The 21,192-nt window shown below is 39.0% G+C and overlaps 1 protein-coding gene across 5 annotated transcripts in view; it reads right to left on the bottom strand.

Annotated features, from left to right (window-relative positions):
* The window catches only part of LOC139463778 (la-related protein 4-like), a 53,895-nt gene that overhangs the window by 20,303 nt on the left and 12,400 nt on the right, over window positions 1–21,192 (bottom strand). For 2 of the 5 annotated variants that reach the window (XM_071245070.1, XM_071245073.1), the window contains exons 1-2: window positions 4,550–5,138; window positions 593–710 (exon numbers count right to left, since the gene is read on the bottom strand). In XM_071245070.1, the coding sequence (XP_071101171.1) occupies window positions 593–710; window positions 4,550–4,627 (196 nt within the window). In that variant the 5' untranslated portion in view covers window positions 4,628–5,138. Of the gene's footprint in view, window positions 1–592; window positions 711–4,549; window positions 5,139–16,358; window positions 16,458–21,192 lie in introns of those variants that run through there. The other 3 variants (XM_071245068.1, XM_071245069.1, XM_071245074.1) reach the window with 2 other exon arrangements.

Below are 21,192 nucleotides of genomic sequence, written 5' to 3'. Positions count from 1 at the left end.
AAAAATATAAACGATTATTAATATGAAATCGTTGTTATCGATAATAACTTGCATAAACTATTGTAATTTATAACAATAAATCTTTTGTAACAAATAATAAGTCTATCGTAATAAAGTGAGAGTGAGTGAGTGAGTGAGTGAGTGAGCGAGCGAGCGAGCATGGTTTTACGCCGTTTTTAGCAATATCACAGCGGGGCGGGGGGGGGGGGGGGGGGGGGGGGGGGGGGGGGGGGGGGGGGGGCACCAGAAATGGGCTTCACACATTGTACCCATGTCTGAAATCGAACCCAGGTCTTCGGCATGTATTGTAATAAAGACTTAATTTACCGAAGCAGACTTGACATTGTCAATAATGTCAATTGCTGAAGATGGAAAGTAACGATTTTTGTTGTATCTTGTTCACAAACTATTCCGTGCAGAAATGTGCCACAACTCACCAGTGAGTCAAATATCATGATTCTTTTCAGATTTTTTTTTGCGTATTTGCTCAAAGTTATTTCACTGATATTTCTTGACAACTGATCAATATTTAGTTAACAATTATCAATCTCCCTGATCTGTATCAATAGCCAGGCCTAGAGTGAGGACCTACCTGTGTCTGATCCCGGACTATCCCATTGCGTCGTTGAGTCTGGCGAAGCAGGTGACTTGCTGCTCAGGAAGACATTGGCATTGGGGTTGAGGCCGGGACCTGGACTCTTGGGTGTGACCTGCAACACAGAAAGTGACAGCGTACTAAATATGAACTGATCAGCTCAATTTCCTTTGCGCTCAGCTTCAAACATTTCAAAATTATCTCCTCAAAAATACCTTTTCTGCCGAACATTTCAAACTGTTTCATCTATAATTTGAGGCAATACAAACATTATTTTTTTCCATGAATAAATCATTGCACAGATTTTAAAATCTATTTCCATGTGACCTTTGCCTTCTGACTTTGATCACGAATGAGTACATTCTGAAGAGGCCATTAATAATCTATTTCTTCTTCTGCAAATTTATGATTTTCAATAGCAATGTTCTCATCAAGACAAATTAAGTATACTTTAACATGTTTTAGCACAAAGTGGTTACAATTATGTCTTTTTATGTTTTCAAACTGCAAACAAATTGAACAAGCACTTGACTATTAGCTGACACATTACAACTAAAACCTTGTTTAGCGCACTAGCGTCAGGAGTCGGGATTTTCAAATCGTTAGACAAAGTTGAGGGGTTGGCCATGTTGATTTTCGACCTTGAAACTAGCTGAAGCTCTCACCAAGTGCAAACACCATTTTGTCCGACGGGTGGGTGGGCGTCAAGAGTAGAGCCCATGGAGATGCTTGCTAAATGGGTTATGTCGGTCAGTCAGTCAATAAAAATGGGGTTCACTGGTACACAGTCTTCATTCCGATAACCAGTTCATGGACATGGGTGCATCACTGAGTAGATTCCAGACTGGCACTGAAGCCAGCCTGGACAAAGACTGGTTTTCAGCAACAGAAGCAGAGTGAAAGTGTGTCCTCCAAAGATCAGGAACACTTCACTGGGGAGCCCAGATTCCATTATCAAGCAAAGATCAGACAAGGGCATACAGTTATCATGAGGTTCAGATGGGATCATTGTCATCAAATCAAGGATTGACACATCCTTACTTTGGAGCAAGAACTTTTAAAAACAAAAAGTCTTTTCCTTTCTACAAGCTTCCAATTCCTATTACCAAATCTAAATGCTTATCAATTTTTGTCATAACGGGCTTAGCCTCGAATTCTGGTGCATGTTGCCTATGCTAACAGTGACGTGACAGCACAATCAGGTCACACCCAGGTTTTCCCTTGATGTAGTAAACTTGTGTGTGTTACAGTCTCACACATTAAGACTTTCATGAAAGAACCTTCTGCATCACATCGGACAACTTACATAAAAGGTAATGCTTCACCGACGATATTTCCGCAAAGAGCTGACACAAGTACAAGAATGTAATTTGAACGTAGAACGTAATGTTACAAATCACACATTGACAGAAACTCATTAAACCAATTGTCTTTGCACAGAATATCAAACGGAGCATGAACGAGGACTGATATGAAATTATCAATATGTTTGCATAGAAGACTCTTGACTTTATCACAAGGGAAAAGCCATATAATGCCTCCATCCTTGTCATTTCCACCTGCCCTCGAACCCCACGAGTTCTTAGCAATGACGACTCCGTCCAGTCTATGAAGAGGGACAAATTAGTTGGACAGAAGTTAACTCAGGCATCAATCTTCATCATAACGTTGTTCTAGCTTTCTAAGGATTAACAATAAATCCAGATGAAAATAGCATTAAACATACTATTATCGTTAGACGTTAGAGGCTGCTTTCTCCCCGAGTGAGTGTAGCTATAGACTGGTTGAACATCCCTGACACTAGCCTCACGGCACGACAATTGTCTCTACGCCCACTGCAAAGCAGTGGCCTACATACCCAAAACACTAGCTGCTTCAACTGTTTACTCAAAAACATGGAAGTCAAACCAGGTGCAGCTAAATGTTGTGAGTTCATAACTCGGACTGAACACAGCCATGTACATATATTTAAGAAATGTTAGTCATCAAGAGACATAGTTGCATTCTAGCCCAACCCCAAGAAGGTTAAGTAGTACCAGTGCTTCCCCCTCAGTTTTCTTCATGGTGTCACAGACAAATATCAGGAGAAAGTTCTTTTATATAAAATATTTCCCTGTTTTTTCCTAAACCATTTATCCACATTATATTCCAAAATCAGGTGACACAATTTATACTAACAGTTTTCGTCCACTAGTCCTTATGACAACATATAGCAAACCCTAACTATTGGGCAGTTTGGCAAGGACTTAAGGACTAGTGCCAATTTCTAACGCTGCAAAAATCAATACATTTAATCATATACACAAATTGTAAATTGTTATCATGGATATTTCTAGATGTCATTTGATAAGAAAGATGACAAAAGCTAGAATGTCAATCTACTCAGTGTAATTAACTTGTTGTGTAGGCTGATGGAACTTATGCTCTTCTCCTGACCTACACTTTCATAGCGCCAGACAGATGACCGACAGACAGACAGTCAGTCAGGTTGACAACAGGTCTGGGACTTCCATGACAGATATCACTTCCTGGCAAGTCTTAACTCTGCTAATTCCACTTGATGAGTTTTCAGGGCTTATTTGTCCCTGTGTGTTTGTACAAATGAAAATAAACAGAAGGACCTAAATGGTAAAGCAAGAAGGCCACTTTGCCTAACCTAGATACAGGCCCCCGAGGAGGCAGGAGGTTAGCTCTAAGCCAGCCTGTTCACACCTACCCATGTGCTCACACATCCACAATTCTAAAGTCAATTTCCCACCTGGACGATTGTCAGGAGAGGAAGGAAGATGAGAAAAGACCAGCACATGTCCAGCCTTTCAAATATGTAGTCACTGACGAGTCAAAGAAGATTGTGGGAGCAATCAGTCACTACTTTGTCATGTAATATATTCCCATACAAGATAAAACAAAAAGCCACATATAGTGACAGCCTTCTAACATGCTCAATAAAACATGATCGCAAATTTGCCTTCAAGACAGACTTTAACTGGAGCATGAAAGACATCCCACATATATGCATTGGGTCAAAATCATTTTTTTCAATGTCATTGATAGTTTCCGTTTGTATTGTTCAAATTTATTTGAGACAATTTATGAGATGTTAAACAGATTCCAACAGAGCCAACAGAAGTTTTTAGAACTTTGTCAAATTCACCAAAAACATTTATCATTATAAGCATGGAAAAGGTCAAATAATATAAGTGATATTTTTCTCCTTCATTTTTTTTTTTCAGAATTGACACGTCAACAACGCTAGTATCTGATATCAATTCCAGGACTATATCTTCTCATCTAAGTCATTGACAGCCATTCCTTTGATTTACTTCTAATGGCACAAGTGCTTCATGGCTAATGTAACTGCCATGCCAGACACAAACATTCTTATTACTGTTTGCATACAAAGCCTGTTGAGCCCAGCTTTCACTACATGGGTACTTCAAAACAAAAGGGACTGCTGTATTATTAAGCCTAGGCCCCCGTGAAACAATGGCTTTAGCAGATCAACTTTGCGATCATGTGACGTTTGACTTGTCACGAACGAACAAAAAAACAAAAACAATAAAAATTGATCAATATGGAGAAAGGTATTTGCAATATTGGACTTCATTTTTGTTAAACAATTCTAAAATGACATGTTGCAAGGCTGGAGTGTTTATCAGAATGTCTCCAAAATATGGAATGGTAACATGAGATGATCCAAGCTGGTGGAGGAGGAACTAGCTAACAGCATGCATTAAAACCTCTCATATCAACATAATTGTCAGGCCAGAAATTATGTCCAGAGAACGTTTAGAATAAAAGAGTTGACACATCACAAAGAATTCAAAACAATATACACATAATACAGGTTGAAATAGTCCTTGGAATGCTAATTTTATAAATGTATGTGACAGTATGGAAAGTAAGAGGCATGTTTGGACAATGGCAAAGGTCAAAGGTAAACTTGTGACATACCCTCTTGGTGGACTGGCCTCTCTTGACACAGAGCACACAGGAATTTGCCGAATAGTAATATACATCTCCGGGAAGCATGTATAGACCCTGTTGGCACCAAACTACACAGGAATGTGGCTACAACTCTACTGGTGCGACACCACCGGGCTAACATATGGTTCACTTCACATCACAATACAAGACCCACTGAGTGGAGCAAGTCTCTCCAATCCCCTTCCCATGCATGCTTAGCTGCTTCCCTGATTCAGATTTACTTGCAGGCGTCTGTGGGGCCAGGTGTGTCCGTGTGCCTGTCCTTCGTGTGCCTGATCCAGTGGACACCGAGTTAGGTCACAGCAATAGCATACAGGAGGCTCGGCAGTCTCCTTACACTGTGTCAGCCATGCTCACAATGCTCCCGAGTTGGCTGGCTGGCTAGCTGCCTGGCTCTGCCTCCTGGCTATGACCAACAAGCGAGGACTTCCTTCACTATGACAGACGAAGAGAGAGAGGGAGGGAGGGAGGAGGTGGTCGCTGCTTCACTATGAAGCAGCAGTGTTTCTGTGTCCCTACCTAATACACTGTGGCTACATCATTAGCATCCATGGTTCATCTACCCACACACTGAGCCACTGTGCCTGTCTTACTGGCTGTTCTTGGCCAGCTGCTGCTTCTAGATAATAGATGAAGATGTCATGTGGTGGTGGCGGCGTGGCTCCGACCAGTGACACTGTATTACACAATGTGACACAAGATGAGGACAGTCCCTTGCCCACAGCCTGTTGTTAACCTGCTAGGCTAACCTACATCTCGCCTGCCTGTTTCTTCACCTGTCCAATCCGTCATTCATGGTTCATTTCAAAACATGTCTGTCAGATGCTGATTCCAATCTAACAGAAATCAAAACAATAGAGAAATCTATACCAAACACACACACAGACACGATCCAAAGTGTATCATCAAGTGAGGCAGCTTCATTCATAGATTGTTGTCAGCTGACTACTGACGTAATAGCAATCCCGGTACACAAGAAACCAGCACCCACTCCATGCTTGCCTGTGTCATGGGAATCATGTACACTGCCCTATATAAAGATAAGGCCACTGTCCGCAATAATAACAAGCCTGAGATTATAATAGCCACTGGCTAGTCCAGAGGAGGCAGTCTCACTGACCACTAGACAAACAGCGGCCAACACCAAGGAGACAATGAGCTGGTTGCTATGGAAATCCTCAGTGTCAGGAAGGTGGGTGGCAGAAATTAACACCAAATGAATCCGTGGCAGAAATAGCCATCATTGCCAGCACCAGGCAGGCAATGGCCAAGTCTGACGTAGCAACGGCCGCCAACAGCGACCAAATTGTGTTACCGCGACAGTGGTTCAATTGAGACATAATCCATGGATGTTCATCTCATCAGTACTTTGACATTATAAATCTGGCCTTTGTATCATTTGCAGCAAGAATCAATAGGGTCTATTATTAGCATGGAGAAATACACCCTTACAATTAACTGCAATATTACAATCAAAACTATAGTCATGTTTCTCGTTTAAAAGAAAATTAGCAGAATTCACAAGCTGACATTGGGTGAGCAAAGAAACTTGATCTCATATCTGTGAATTAGAGAGCAAACCCTTTTCCATTACGTGTGGGATGAGGAAGCAATTTAGAATACCTGTAAAAATCAATATTTACTGGAGTTTTAAAAATATCTGTCCTACTAAAGTTGACCAGAACTCTTTGAACCAGCATTGAACCAATCTCAATGCCTTGGCTATTTGGGGGAAGCTCATCATTATATTGGCATAATGTGATTTGTGCAACATAGTTGTCCATTTGCTTCACATTGAAGCATGACAACCTGTCAGGCAGCAATTAGGTCATTAGAAAAAAAATCCTTTCAATACTATTGAATGAATGATTTTTTTCCTGTTATTACATAGCTCTACAGCAAAATCTTGTGTCCTTGTCATATTAAAATCTAGCTGGAATAAATAAGTGAACAAAGTCTGCAAAGAAATTTGTAATGATTTCCATTCTTCCTGTTCAACTATGAAACAAAATTGAGAAATATTCAGATGACAGATGACAAATTAGTATATTATCCATGATGTTTGTTGATTAACGCCTCAACGGCAATATTCCAGCTGTATGATGTTGGTCTGTAAATAATCAAGTTATTTTCGACCTCAGATCTTAAATAAATGCAGTTAATATACAAAATATGTTAATATTCAAACAACTCAATTAGTACTAATTGGGCCTTGGCAAAAATACAGCGTATCGAAGGGTTTTATGCCTTTTTACAAGTAAAAGTGTGTAAAAATGTGAATAAAACAGACTATTGTGAAACAGGGCATAACCAGGTGTAAGCAGATCAAGGTTAATGTCCATGACCTATGACACCTTGACGACAGGTGAGAACAGGTGCATAATGCCTATAGTCTGTTTCTGCCATGTCAATTTGGACTTAGTTTTATTTTTGAATGTTGAAAGTGACGACAAATTACCTCCTGTAAAGTACATTTTGTATTGTTCACTGAGATCAAACTAGCAACTCCAGACTAGTACTTTTCGAGTTGTTTTGTCATTTCGTATTTACAGCGACGTAACACTTTGTGTCGATTTTTAAATTGAGAAAAACAGTTTTTTTCCATTTCCGTGAGTACTTTAGACACCAAATCAGCATGCCTGACCACCCAATCCCATTAGTCACCTCTTAAGACAAGCATAATCCCCTCTTATCACAAGCACAGTCACCAGTTTGGACAAGCATAGGTTGCTGAAGCCCTATTCTAAACCGGATGCTCACAGGTTATTTTATCCATGAAAGGAACATTGGCATCAATGACAGAAGATAGTTTTGGTGAAGTGTTTTGATGAAGTAACATTAAAATAAAATAAACACATCTATAAACAGTACCATATCAGGTATTTTTTGTAAAAGAATCCTTCACTAGATTTAGTCAAGCTACTGTCAGAACATGAAGATGGCTGGAGTGCCATAAGGGAGGCAACTCTGACATGTCTTGCATTAACATAAAGCAGGGTATTATCATTAGACTAGCATCTGCTTGAACCGCCTACGTAGCACTCCACATTACTGAGATCAATACCCTCAGTCATGGGGAGGGGGAGAAGGATTAGTTAGAGGATGGGGAGAGAAGGATGGTGGAGGAAAAATGAAGGGAGGGGCTGCAGAGGAAGACAGCAGTTTGTCATTGGAGGGGAACCTTCGGCTGTGCTGATCAGTAAATGGTTGCACTACAAATTTATGAGCTGTCCTGACAGACTATATTTAGGTAATCACGGGAATATCTATCACATATTCTCATCTCAGTTCCTCATCAATCATGGAGAGGCAGTTATTTCTTTGTGTAATATGCAAGTAAAATGTAAAGAACAGGTATCGAATGAAGACTCTTACTCAGCGCAGTGTTGATCACTACAAACTGAAGAATGGATATTCCAATTTAATCACAGATTTTTTTTATCAAAGCCAATCAAAATCATTTTGCATGTTGCCATCATCCTTCTGAAACATTAGAGACCAAGGTTTTAGGTGACATTGAAAACATTACTGAAGCAAGGATTGACATCCCAAATTGTATCAAATGAGAGAATAAATCCAGGATCTAACAAGAAAACAGCGTTATCCCCCGCCCCACCATGGGGCACATTAAAATTTTGTTTGTTCATATAGTAGCAAACAAACTATAAAAAAGAATCCCATTAATCCTTAAGAAGAGATAGGTACTTGAGCTACTTTATGTCCTCAGAAAAAATGATTAAATGTGAAATAAATACACACAAAAAGATAAATATCTCTTAGATAAACTAACTTCAGTAGTTTCGAAGAAAACTTTGTGGCAGGAGATAAAAATATATGCATGTACATTAGAGGTGGGACAATACAACTATGCATCGTGATTTATTACTTCCTGAAATAAGTATTGATCACTGTCACACACTAAGTAAAAAGTATATATTCTTAAATCAAATGTTTACTTTAATAACTGTTACAATAAACAAACACTAATTAGAAGTGTAAATGTAAAATAATTTCATCCACTGTGCCATAATTGACACTGGCACAACACTCGACTGTATATCAAATATTATCTTCACAGTTGGAACTGAGTTACGTCCCTTCTAGTGCTTCTGCTAAGCCTATGCACCACAAATAAGAGCACATGACAAGCAAGTATCGCCATACATATTGAATACATATAAACCAACATATCATCACATGTATCAGATCCCACAGTTTGTGTACCTTCCCAGCACAAATATACATAAACATTATTGGCAAGAAAACATGTGTGCTGGTATATGAAGTTTCATTTGTCCCAATCTCTGTACAGCAATGAAACAAGGCTTCTGAGCAGGCAGATCAGCATTAATTCAGACAGCAACGATCACACGAAATCTTTAACAAATCCAAATTTTCTTCAGCAGCAATCTAAATGTGGATTGCTATGAGCAACTCTGTCCAGGATGACACGAGTTTGTCAGGTCGAGTGCTGGCGAGATGAAATGGGGTTCAACGTCACGTTCAAGATTATTTCACTTATAAACCGACGTGTATGCACGTGTGTGTGTGGCCACTTGTACTAGTCTGGACTAATGCTGATTTTTCAGCGCTAGCCCACTGAGATACCATGCCACAGTGTCACATGAATACCCCACTCAGACACAGTATACAGACTCCGAGCCGACCAGTCCTTGTTTTAACCCCAAAATTCTGAGAACCAGACTGGGTAACAACAGAAACCATCTTTTAACGTCTTTTGGTATGATGCGGCCAGAGATTGAACACATTACTATCTGCTCTCCCTGCAGATGCTATACTACTAGACCACAGAAGCAGTCCTCAAGTGCAAGTACATGGGATATTATAGCATCAATATAAGCCATTCAACAAACAAACAAATTGTAGAGACAAAACAGAAGGGAGGAATAAATACACTCCATCCAGGAATATCCCATGACTGACAACTAGAATGTATAAACGTGTGAATGAATATGAGCGAGAAGATAGGGGCGCATCAACTGGGTTATCACATCTCTCTCACATGTCAAGGATACTATGTAGCCACACCTGTGTTCCAGCTCATGTGATCTTGTGTCCCTGACACAATCACACATTGTAGACAGGGGTGTCATTGACTGGAAAGTTTAGCAAAAGTATATCAATTAATAACAAACTTAACATATTCTGGTTTAATCAATGTAATGCTTGATATGAACTTGAATGATCTGTTAAATGTAAAAAAAAATATTTCTTGTCCATCTTAACCATGGTAATTTTCCAGGTCAGTGAATTAGGTGTAGTATTGATATTCATAAATTGGTATCGATACAGTATTGACCATGTTGACATCGAGATATACGTGGACATCTCTCATTGTAGATCAATATTAGGGTTTGAAAAGAGGCAAAAACGGCAAAAGAAGAATCATTGTGTAAAATTTCAAAACACTAAAACAATTCACGCTTGTTTTGTAATTATTATACAACTTACTTATTAGCACCAATCAACATGGTTCATTGCATACTGGGACTTGCACCTGTATGGGCTGAATACTAAAGCCCAATCTTGCAAGTTTTACATGGGTGTTTGTTGAATGGAATTACAAGTATTTCAAGGGACAATAATGAGTTTGTTTGTATCAATTATGAGTTTGTTTGTATAATGCAAATGATCGATAGCAGATGAAGAACGTGTTCAATACTTTGCAGAGCTTGAAATAACTTGATAGCATCATGTCCCCAAACCCACTGTTACTTTTCCTACATGCCCTAAATAGTAACCACTGCATCACATTACTGAGGTCTGCCAAAATGTGGCAACTGCAGCGATCCCTGGTCAAAGGGAGCTAACTCTGTCCACATTTACACCAGGTTCCTTCCAATCTGGGGTTTGGCCATGGAATAGAGGCACTATTGAATATAGGAATTTAAGGAATGAGGTCGTATGGAAAAAGATCTGCACAGATTTCTTTTCCAGGCGCCTGATTAGAGAAAATGAATTATTTTGTGTGAAATATGGGAATCTACTGAAAGTCCTTATTTTCGATAAGTCAGGGGTGTTGTCATACAATGCTACTGCAAGGCAATGCATAGTGTTAAAATCTGTTTCACTCTCAACAACATATCAAACTATAGTCCAAAGCTATATTAACTATTCAATGGATGACTACAAAGAAGTTATCCATAAAACAGTGTCATGTATTCATGTTCTACCAAGTTGTAAATGCCTATCAAAGACTTCAAATATTAATATAGTCTGTTTCTGTCTCTGAAAATACATGAAAAACAACAACATGCATTTCCAAACAGCAGCTCTGCACAAGTCGTAACCACTGATTCTCCATAATACAGAAAAGGCTCTCATACTGTCAAGGCAAGACTGGCACAACTGCTGGTCAAACAAATAAATATCCACCTAAAAACTTAGGAAACCAACTCATACCTAATTTACATTTGCAGGAAAAAAATACCAAATTATATCTAAATGTGGTTGGTTGATTGGTTTGTTGTTTAACAACGCACTCGGCAATATTCCAGCTATATGACGGCAGTCAAGTCTGGACCAGACAATCCAGTGATTGATGACATGATCAATGATCCACATTTGGGATCGATGACATGCATCAACCAAGTCAGCCAGCCTGACCTTCCATTATGGTTGCCTCTTACGACAAATACCTAAATGTGCCTCTACAACATTAAGACAAGAAATTAAACCATTAAAGTATTTGGGTCATGCTGACAAATATGGCATTTGTAATTATCAAGACAAAAAGTGAGAAGGGCTGAGTTCAAAACATGAGAAAAGCAATATATCTAAGAAAATCTGAATATCGAAATCAAACTTTGCACTGCAACTATCCTATTGGAAAGAATCCCTGAAGTAGTATTTAAGTTATAGGTCTCACAAATGTTGAAGTAAATAAATTTTCAGAAAATACACATTTTGTACTGCACCCCTTCTATCAGCATGAAAATTTGAACAGAATACATACAGCAGTTTTCAAGTTATTGGTTGCACATTTCAGAACGCGGCCATGGGGATTTTTGCACACAAAAATTTAAAAAAATTATATAAATATCACCACGCCAAAAGGGCACAACATGATATCCAAAACCTAAAATGTTTTTTCCATCTTACCTTTGCCTATTGACTTCAATTCAGCACAAAGTTGCAATGTCAAATTTGGAAGTAAACCCGACTTAACAATTGGAATTCATCAATCATTTATCATCAATCATAATGTCAAAAGTTTTCTGTTAGCATTAGTAACGATAGGTTTAGTGATAAGTTCCAAATGAACTGACAATGGCAGTGTAACATGATTTGATTTGCTGGTATAATCATTTCCGGGAATGAGAATTATCTCCCTTACATCAAGAGGCCCAATCAGCTGTAATTTTTCTTTATACGATCTCGTATCCCCGTCACTCGCTTGTCATGGCCTCAAAGAAATGAAAGCAGGCTATGCGTCCAATTTTAGTGGATTTTCATTTTTAAAACTGTGTTAAACTGATAAGAATATGGCCGTAAGAACTAAGATAATGAAAAGACAATTGCTATTTGTTGATTTTGAAGCAAGTGAAACTGATGTACTATTTTCAGCTTAAAATGTTTTGTTTGTTTTTAAACATGTCTGTTGAAAGAACAGAAAAAAGGGTAATTCTTTAAACTGACTAGAAGAATGAACAGTGAATAAATAAAATGTGAAAATGTCACATATTGTGAATACATAAAGTCACACTGACAAGTTGAATTCCTCATGAACAGTAGACAGTATCTGGGTGTCCCCTGGTTTCAGCAAATGTCTAACTCTTAGAAAGGTAGGGGTCACTGTTTTAATAAAATATATATAAAAAAGCTGTACTTTTTCAGAAAATCCAAACATTGAAATTTAACTTCACACTGCACCTCTCCTATTCATAATTGGTATGAAAAGTGTTCAATATTGAAAAGAATGCAGTAATGCAGTAATTTTCAAGTAAAAGGTCACACACAACAATGTCTTTGGAGTGAATTAGTTGGGTTTAACGCCACTTTTAACAGTATTCCAGTTACATCAAGGCATATCAACTTAATGTGGGAGGAAAGCCCGAAGTGATGCAGGCCTCAGATTTTTACCACTTCAGTGAAACCCAGAGGCACGGGTATGGTGCTGACAAACCTAGAAACATAATCAAGTCGAACCGGGATTCGAACCCACAATCATAGGTTTCTGGCGTGCCCAAGGGACGCAACACTGCACAGCTAATTGCGGCGCCTTAGACGACTGGGCCACCTGGGCCCCCAGTGCCCCCAAATGTCCTTGAAAGGACAGATTGAATTCCTTTGTTATAACTATGAACTCTCACCCTTTACGGTCAGGGTACAAAGAGAAGAAAAAAGACCCCAAACAAATATGGCATTTGTTGGCAAAGACAGCAAATGATTGATTCATGATTAAAGTTTCAACATTTCCATTCTGTAAATCAATCATGGACCAGAAATGTCAGTGGTTGACAGCATGAGCAACATTTCAAAAGTTTTAGCTATTCTAAAGCATAGAACTAACCTCTCAAATTTCCAAACTGAAATACTATCACTGTCAGGTTAACATTGCAAGACAAATACTGTCTTCCGTAATATTTTCTTCACTCAACTGTAAAGTTTGTGAAAACCAAATCAATAACGACAAAAACAATACTTTGTTACAGAGAAAATGAATCCAAGAAAACCAAGATTGTCTATTTTTTAACATTTCAATCAGTGAGTGAGTGAGTATGGTTACGCCGCTTTAGCAATATTCCAGCAATATCACAATGGGGAGACACCAGAAATGGGCTTCACATATTGTACCTACGTCGAGAATAAATGCGTGTCTTCGGCATGACAAGCGAATGCTTTCACCACTAGGCTACCCGAACGCCCCGAAAACATTTCAATCAAGCCAAAACTTGTCAATCAGAATGATTTCAATACACCTAAAAACAACATCTATAAAACAAACATCTTAAAATACAGGAAACAAAAAAGGCATGATTAAAGACTTTTAAAAAATTCTGCCTGATCTGAGCATAAAGCTAGCAGTCAACCTGCATCAAGAAAAAGATGGCAATAAACAGGTTAAATTACCCAAACCAGTGATGCTCACACAGCATTGTTACATGCTAATTAATTAACCTGGATGGGATGTTTTTGCCCTGCCCTGTTCATCAGTGGTAACTTACCTCCCTTTGAGAAAATATTGTTACTTGAGCACCACCGTTTCCTTCAGGAAGATCATTAACACATCAAAATGGGGTGCTTGGATATTTTCAACATGGAGGTGAGAGCAAAGAAGGTCCCCAAACAATATGTCTGATAATTGGCACAAATAATACTTGAACAAGTGGCTATCTGTAAAGATCAAAAGATCAACAATGTAAACGACAACTGAACTGTTTATTGCCTTTTTTAAAAAATAGGACCTCAATATGTCACATGACTTTTCTGAATCATCAATGACCTGAGAAGTTTAACCAACAAAGATACCAAAAATTCAAATGAAATACACTCGGAAGTTGTGATATTTCAGAGAGAATTATATCCAATTTGTGATGGGAGTGGAGGTCATAATATGATTGGTCGAATTTCTTCACACATGTATGTTTTGCCAAATTTTTTAACTTTCAATGAGAAATAATGGACCAAACTGAAAACAAAGTTACCCTGGACAGTGACATTCTCCCAAACTCAATTTGATTCAAATCCGATTGGGAACTGTTATTAATTTTATTTTACACTACATTCAACTATTGTGGCAGCTGTAATTTATTTGATGACAATTACCATTCACAACTGCTTTTACACACCGAAAAGAAAACACCATGAACACAGGTTTTCAAATAGAGATTTTTCACAATATTTTAATACCTGAGAATCTACATTTTCTCAACACCTACCTTAAAGTCACATAGGATTCAAAATTCTTGCATTGGTGTGCAAATATGGCACAGAACAAAAATCACACCTTCATGGAGTAAAGACAAAATTCAGGAAGCTACACAGCAGTAACTTGGACACAAGAAACGTACAGTATCATGTATTATGCACAAAATAAGCCAGTGATTCAGAAATTGAACAGGGCATTATCAATATCAATAAAAAAAAAAAAAGATTTCAAAGATGGACCAGAAGTATTATTCTTGTTGGCATGCTTTGATTCCAAAATGGACACCTGAACTTCTTTTATGTGTCTCAAGACCTGTGAAGATTCCAGGGTAGAATAGGTCTTCATCAACCAATGCTTGTCGTGAAAGGAGACTAGCATGATCGGGTGGTCAGGCTCGCTGCCTTGGTTCATGCAGGTCATTGATCCCAATTGCGCGGATCGATGATCATGATATCAATCACTGCATTGTCTGGTCCAGACTCGATTATTTCCAGATCGCCGTCATATAGCTGGAATATTTCTGAGTGTGGCGTTAAATAACAAACCAACCAAACAAATTCAAGTGTCTCAAGGCTCTCTTTAAACAAATACATTTCTATCCATCAGCTTAAAATGCAATACTCATGATATTGAAAACATAAAACTTTTTCTATCTCCCTATTTGTAGACCCATTCTTCCAAGGCACAAAATATCCTTGGATCTGTCATAATTTCCAAAAATCTCCAAAAAAAAATGAGCCAATAAAGGTGGTGGATGAGTGAGATTATTGATCTTACACCTCATTTATCAATAGACAAGTTTTTTCAAGACGGAACTAATTTGTGACAGTAAGTTAAGCTTAACGCAACTATGAAACGTTTTTGTTTACAACACTGCATGCTAGTGTTAGACATTTACCAAGAGCATGGGTCTGGTGCTGACAAACTTACAATCATTACTATAGTGACTGTGGGATGGATGCAAAACCAGTCAACAGGTTTCAAGCACACCCAAAGGACACAATGTGAATATAAGATAATGGGCCAACCGTGACCTCTAAAGTAATAAGAGAAAGGGCCATGCAAAGAATAGTTGACAGCATGGACAACAATCGCCCAAACTGTGCCAGTCAGACTTTCATGCTATATTTCTAGAGTCAAGTAAATAGGGCATTGCACTTCAGTGTGTGCGTGAAACATCAGCTGCACATGGACAGCTTGGAGAGTGTCAAGTGATTCATGGTGTATACATCAATCTGCACAACACAGGTAGAATGACAACTGGTGATACCAGGTCAACTGACAGGTGGTCCCCATTGAAGCATTCGACCTGTGAAGATCTGGGATAGAATAGGTCTTCAGCAACCCATACTTGCCATAAAAGGCGACTATGCTTGTCGAAAGAGGTGACTAACAGGATCTGGTGGTCAGACTCGCTGACTTAGTTGATAGATGTCAATGTATCCCAATTGCCTGGCTCTATGCTCATGTCAATCACTGGATTGTCTGGTCCAGACTCGATCATTTTTCAGGCCACTGCCATAGAGCTTGAATATTGCTGTGTGTGGCATTTAGGGACCTAACAATAATGTTTACTTCAAGGTTAATACAACACTTACAAGTGAGGGAGTAAAGCTGTGAAGCTGCTTTCTACATTGTAACAGCATATTAGCAATACTAAAATGATGCATGCTGTGAACGTTGACAACACTGCGCATGGCTAATGAGCAAAATACCAAACATCAGCACAATTTACCATGAGCAAGGGCGTCATTCATTAATATACCAAACAGTTGCCTTCACATTGTCACATCACCAGCAAAATGTGTGATTTTAGAAACCCTGGTGACCATCCACATGCAAACTGATGAATCATTTACTGGTGTGAAGTAAAGAGGTACTGACCGGTGTGTTCAGTTGTGGTAACTCAGCTCCCCCGCTGTTTCCCCGGTCGGACGTCATGAGGGCAGCTGAGGTTGCGACCGACACTTCTTTATTTTCCACCTGTAACAAAAATAGTAAGGGTCAAATACAAACATATCAACAGCCTTAGTAAAGGGAGAATTTTATTTGAATCAAACTTGAGATGGAAATCAACCAGACAAATACACGAATCAAGATGTGGGTGGTGAAACCCACGAGCACAGGTATGGCACTGACAAACCTAGAAACATAATTGGGGCAACCAGGATTTTTCCACAATCATAGGTTTCTGGGGTGCCCAAGGGACGGTCATTTGAGGAACAATGGCCGACACTTTATGCCATGCAACGATGTGGGAAAGAGCGTACATCATTTTCAATGCATAAATTCTGATAAGTGGAACAGATTATCATAATCATAATTATATCAATACATAAAAACGATCTTGACACGATTTCATTAGATCTATTTCAGGTAATTGATATGCAAATTAAGAATTATCTGATTGTTTTCTTTGTCCAAAACTAGAAATACATGCTTGCCATTAGATTGTTGAATGATAGCTTTTGATTGCATGGTAATTCTAATGGCGATGAATGGTTGTGAGGTATGGGTATGGGGATTCTGATAAACTGCCTAAAAACGTACAAAAATTATTTCTCAAACTTGCTCTGCAGCTCAGGAAGTGTACTCCAGCATACAGGCTCTTTTGGTAGACTGGCAGAATTGTGATGTGTATGATGTTATTGGTACAAAATGGTGTCAGGTACAAATAGAAATATGCTTATTAATGTTGTTTACTTAAACCTTTCAATCCAATACATTTCATACTAATAATTTTCAAACTAAGAGGTTATTTTATACTAAAAGTATTTTGGATAATTGTGTCTTGGGTCATACATGGCACAACCTGCCAGGTCTTAGTAAGCATTGGTTACTCTTTCCACATGTTCCAGGTGAAGAAAGATTTAAAGATCAGGTTTAACAAAATTGCCATCTGTTTTCCAAAGGTAAAAATGTGTTCCCGTTCAAAACCAGAACTTGGATCAGAAACATTTACGATTTATGTCTGACAGTTTTTGCTTGAAAAAATATATAGATTGATTGCTATTCAAAAGACATTGACTTGTTCGGTTGAACTGCTGGTAAGTGAGGTAACATTAGATGTCAAAACTGGTAACATAATGATGAGTGCCAGTGAATACCTAGGAATTTCTTTTTATACAGCTGGCCTTTTGTGCTTGAGTTAAAGCATAAACCAAACAATCACCCAGGTCTAGGGAAGATGTCCCACTCATGTTAACCTCCACACTTGATGGCAAGTGCCAAGATAAAATGACATATAAGGGTGGCGGAAAACTGAGCCAAACTTCAAAAGATGTACAGTACACGTCTGCATGTATTAAGCTCAATCTTTCCATGCTTACGGCTGAATTTGAAAATGTTGATCATATACAATGATTATGGGTGATCCACGACTCACCACACTCACAGACCAATCAAGGCAGTTCCCTCAAGGGAGCTGAGAAAATTCCGAGATATGAACTTGGGATTGCTGGGTTCCAGGGCTTCGGATTCCTGATCAGAAACATCTTTAGAAACAGGCCCAGGTAATGTATCCGGGTCAGCATGAAGACAGCCTGCATCAACTCAAGGTCAGCATGAAGACAGCCTGCATCAAGGGCAGTATCAAGGTGGCCTGCATTTAGAAGGCCTGCATCAAGGTCAGTATCAAGATGGCCTGCATCAAGGTCAGTATCAAGGTGGCCTGCATCAAGGTCAGTATCAAGGTGGCCTGCATCAAGGTCAGTATCAAGGTGGCCTGCATCAAGATGGTCTGCATCAAGGCCAGTATCAAGTTGGCCTGCATCAAAGTCAGCATCAACAAGGCCTGCATCGAGGTAAGCATGAAGACAGCCTACATCAAGGTCAGCATCAACAAGGCCTGCATCAAGGTCAGCATGAAGACAGCCTACATCAAGGTCAGCATCAAGAAGGTCAGCATCAAGGTCAGCCTGCATCAAGGTCAGCCTGCATCAAGGTCAGCATCAAGAAGGCCTGCATCAAGATCAGCATCAAGAAGGCCTGCATCAAGATCAGCATCAAGAAGGCCTGCATCAAGATCAGCATCAAGAAGGCCTGCATCAAGATCAGCATCAAGAAGGCCTGCATCAAGATCAGCATCAAGAAGGCCAGCATCAAGAAGGCCTGCATCAAGAAGGCCTGCATCAAGAAGGTCATCATCAAGAAGATCATCATCAAGAAGGCCAGCATCAAGGTCAGCCTGCATCAAGGTCAGCATCAAGAAGGCCTGCATCAATAAGGCCAGCATCAAGAAGGCCAGCATCAAGAAGGCCAGCATCAAGAAGGCCAGCATCAAGATCAGCCTGCATCAAGATCAGCATCAAGAAGGCCTGCATCAAGGTCAGCATCAAGAAGGCCTGCATCAAGATCAGCATCAAGATCAGTCTGCATCAAGATCAGCATCAAGAAGGCCTGCATCAAGAAGGCCTGCATCAAGAAGGTCAGCATCAAGAAGGTCAGCATCAAGAAGGTCAGCTTCAAGAAGGCCAGCATCAAGGTCAGCCTGCATCAAGGTCAGCATCAAGAAGGCCTGCATCAAGATCAGCATCAAGAAGGCCTGCATCAAGAAGGCCTGCATCAAGGTCATCAGTAAGACATATCATAGAATCATAGAAGAAATTGTCGATAAGTACAGTTTTCATCAATTTCTGCAAGATTCAAGGCACAAACAGGAACCTACTTTTTAACAGGTTTAGTGTTACTTCAGGCTTAAAACACAGCTGTGCTATCTCCTAATATAATATGCTTGGAAATGTTGGTCCAGTTATTTCAGTTTATCAAGTTATCATATACCGAAGGACGATTATAGCCATCAATGGAACTCAAGGCCAGCAATATTACAGATGGCATCATGGTCCGCATTGTGAGAGCCAACATGGTCAGCACCATGACAGCAAATATCAGCTGACAACTCAAGGACAATAACATGAGAGGTTGAGACCTTTTAAAAACCAGAATCCACATGAGGTTTACCTCCTAGTTTCACCCTACGTAGAACAACATCTGAATCATAACCCCAATATAATTCATAACACCGGTCCTTGGTAAGGTTGACTAGATTGGCACTGACTTATCACTGTTGACATCAAACACTGTCTTAAAACAAAACCATCAAGACATAGCTGAGGGATAACCAACTGAAGCATGCACCTCTAATCCTCCCATGGATCTTTACAAGGCAAAGAGTTGAGTAATCATATTAATCAATCATGAGGACATCACATTAAAGGCATTTTTCTCGTTGATGAACAATACTAATCACTTAAATCCTGTTTATCCAAATAAACAAAATCATGAATAAATACATAAAAAGTGAACTTTGAAGAACCTTTGTTGACATTCCTCAGGGCAATCATCTCGAAAGCGGATATCAGGAACAATGGGGTCTAGACTAATTTGGAAATTACAAAGTCTCAGTTCCACTCTAAATTCAAATGGTGTTTTGTCAGCTAAAATAGTAACATAGCATCATCTATTCTCAGGAAGATTGCGACAGAGTCCACAGCTATCCACAGGTCTTGAAACCATGGCTCTAACAGTGTGTGTGGAAATATACCTATTGTCAACTGTCGACGCCCAGTTAACGATACGCATAATTTGCAGATCCTGCTGTCAACCGAAGTCTGCACGTTAAAATGTGTTTGTTATATTTATTTGTTGTTTAACGCCGCACTCATGTTGTTTTCTGGTTCATTACACAATTTTGATTGGGACTATGCATAGACTCTGGTTCAAGCCCAGTTCAGCAAGCATGGGAACTGGACTTAATAGTCAGTTAACACCCTTGCCTCAGGAAGATGGAAGCATATTGGTCACCAGGAGATGAACTGAGGCTTAAAAAAGGGGGGACTATCTCTGCTATGCTTAGCACAAGTGAGAATATGATTAGGAAAAGGACAACACATTTTCAGGATGTTTTGTTCACGAGGAGGAACCAAATTATTCCAAAAAAAATATTGATACTGTATATGTTAGGTATAAAACTCAACAAAAGGAAATGATGAAATCGTACTTCACAAAACAGGAAGTAATAGCGAAATGGATGGCCCTATCTAACAAATTATTTCTGAGATGCCAACCTCCTGATTGTGCAAGTCTAATTTGACAAATGTTGCACCATTAATGGAGCACCAGCCATATAATCAAATGTAATGAACTACAAAAACACTGACACCATTTTATTTTATATCAATGTCAGAGAAAGACACCACTGCAGTGGCAGAAACTAACATTTTCATTCTGCTAGTCCTTATATTGATGATAACAGAGCAAAACCCTTTATAATGGCAAATTTCTACTAGTCCTTATGATACCTTAACTATTGGGCAGTTTGCCAAGGTCTACAGGACTAGTGCCAATTTTAAATGCTGGATTGGTACTATGATTAAAACATATGTCACCTAATTTTCTTTCATTGTATGAAAATTCTAGATGTGTAAAGCAGGATTTGGCGCTTTTTTTGACAACATAAAATGGCTGCTTTTACCATGTAAACAATGCCTTCAACAACCAAAAAGTTAAATAATTTTATGGTGCATTTTGATTGGACAAGACATGCATCAGTTTCGCATCAATTGTATGTCATCAAATACCCAAAGATTTCAAAAGAAAAATATTTTCAATATTGGACATGTATTTGTCGATTATAATATAATTATTTCTCTTTATCTGATCTGATGCAAAAACTCCTTTGTTACAGAATTGTCAGGATAGTTGAACAAGATTCGACCAA

This window comes from Haliotis cracherodii, unplaced genomic scaffold, assembly GCF_022045235.1.
Source record: "Haliotis cracherodii isolate W230 unplaced genomic scaffold, xgHalCrac1.p SCAF_16, whole genome shotgun sequence".
Lineage (NCBI taxonomy): Eukaryota > Metazoa > Mollusca > Gastropoda > Lepetellida > Haliotidae > Haliotis > Haliotis cracherodii.
Note: the sequence above shows the minus strand (reverse complement) of the source record. Positions and strands in the feature narration are given on the sequence as shown.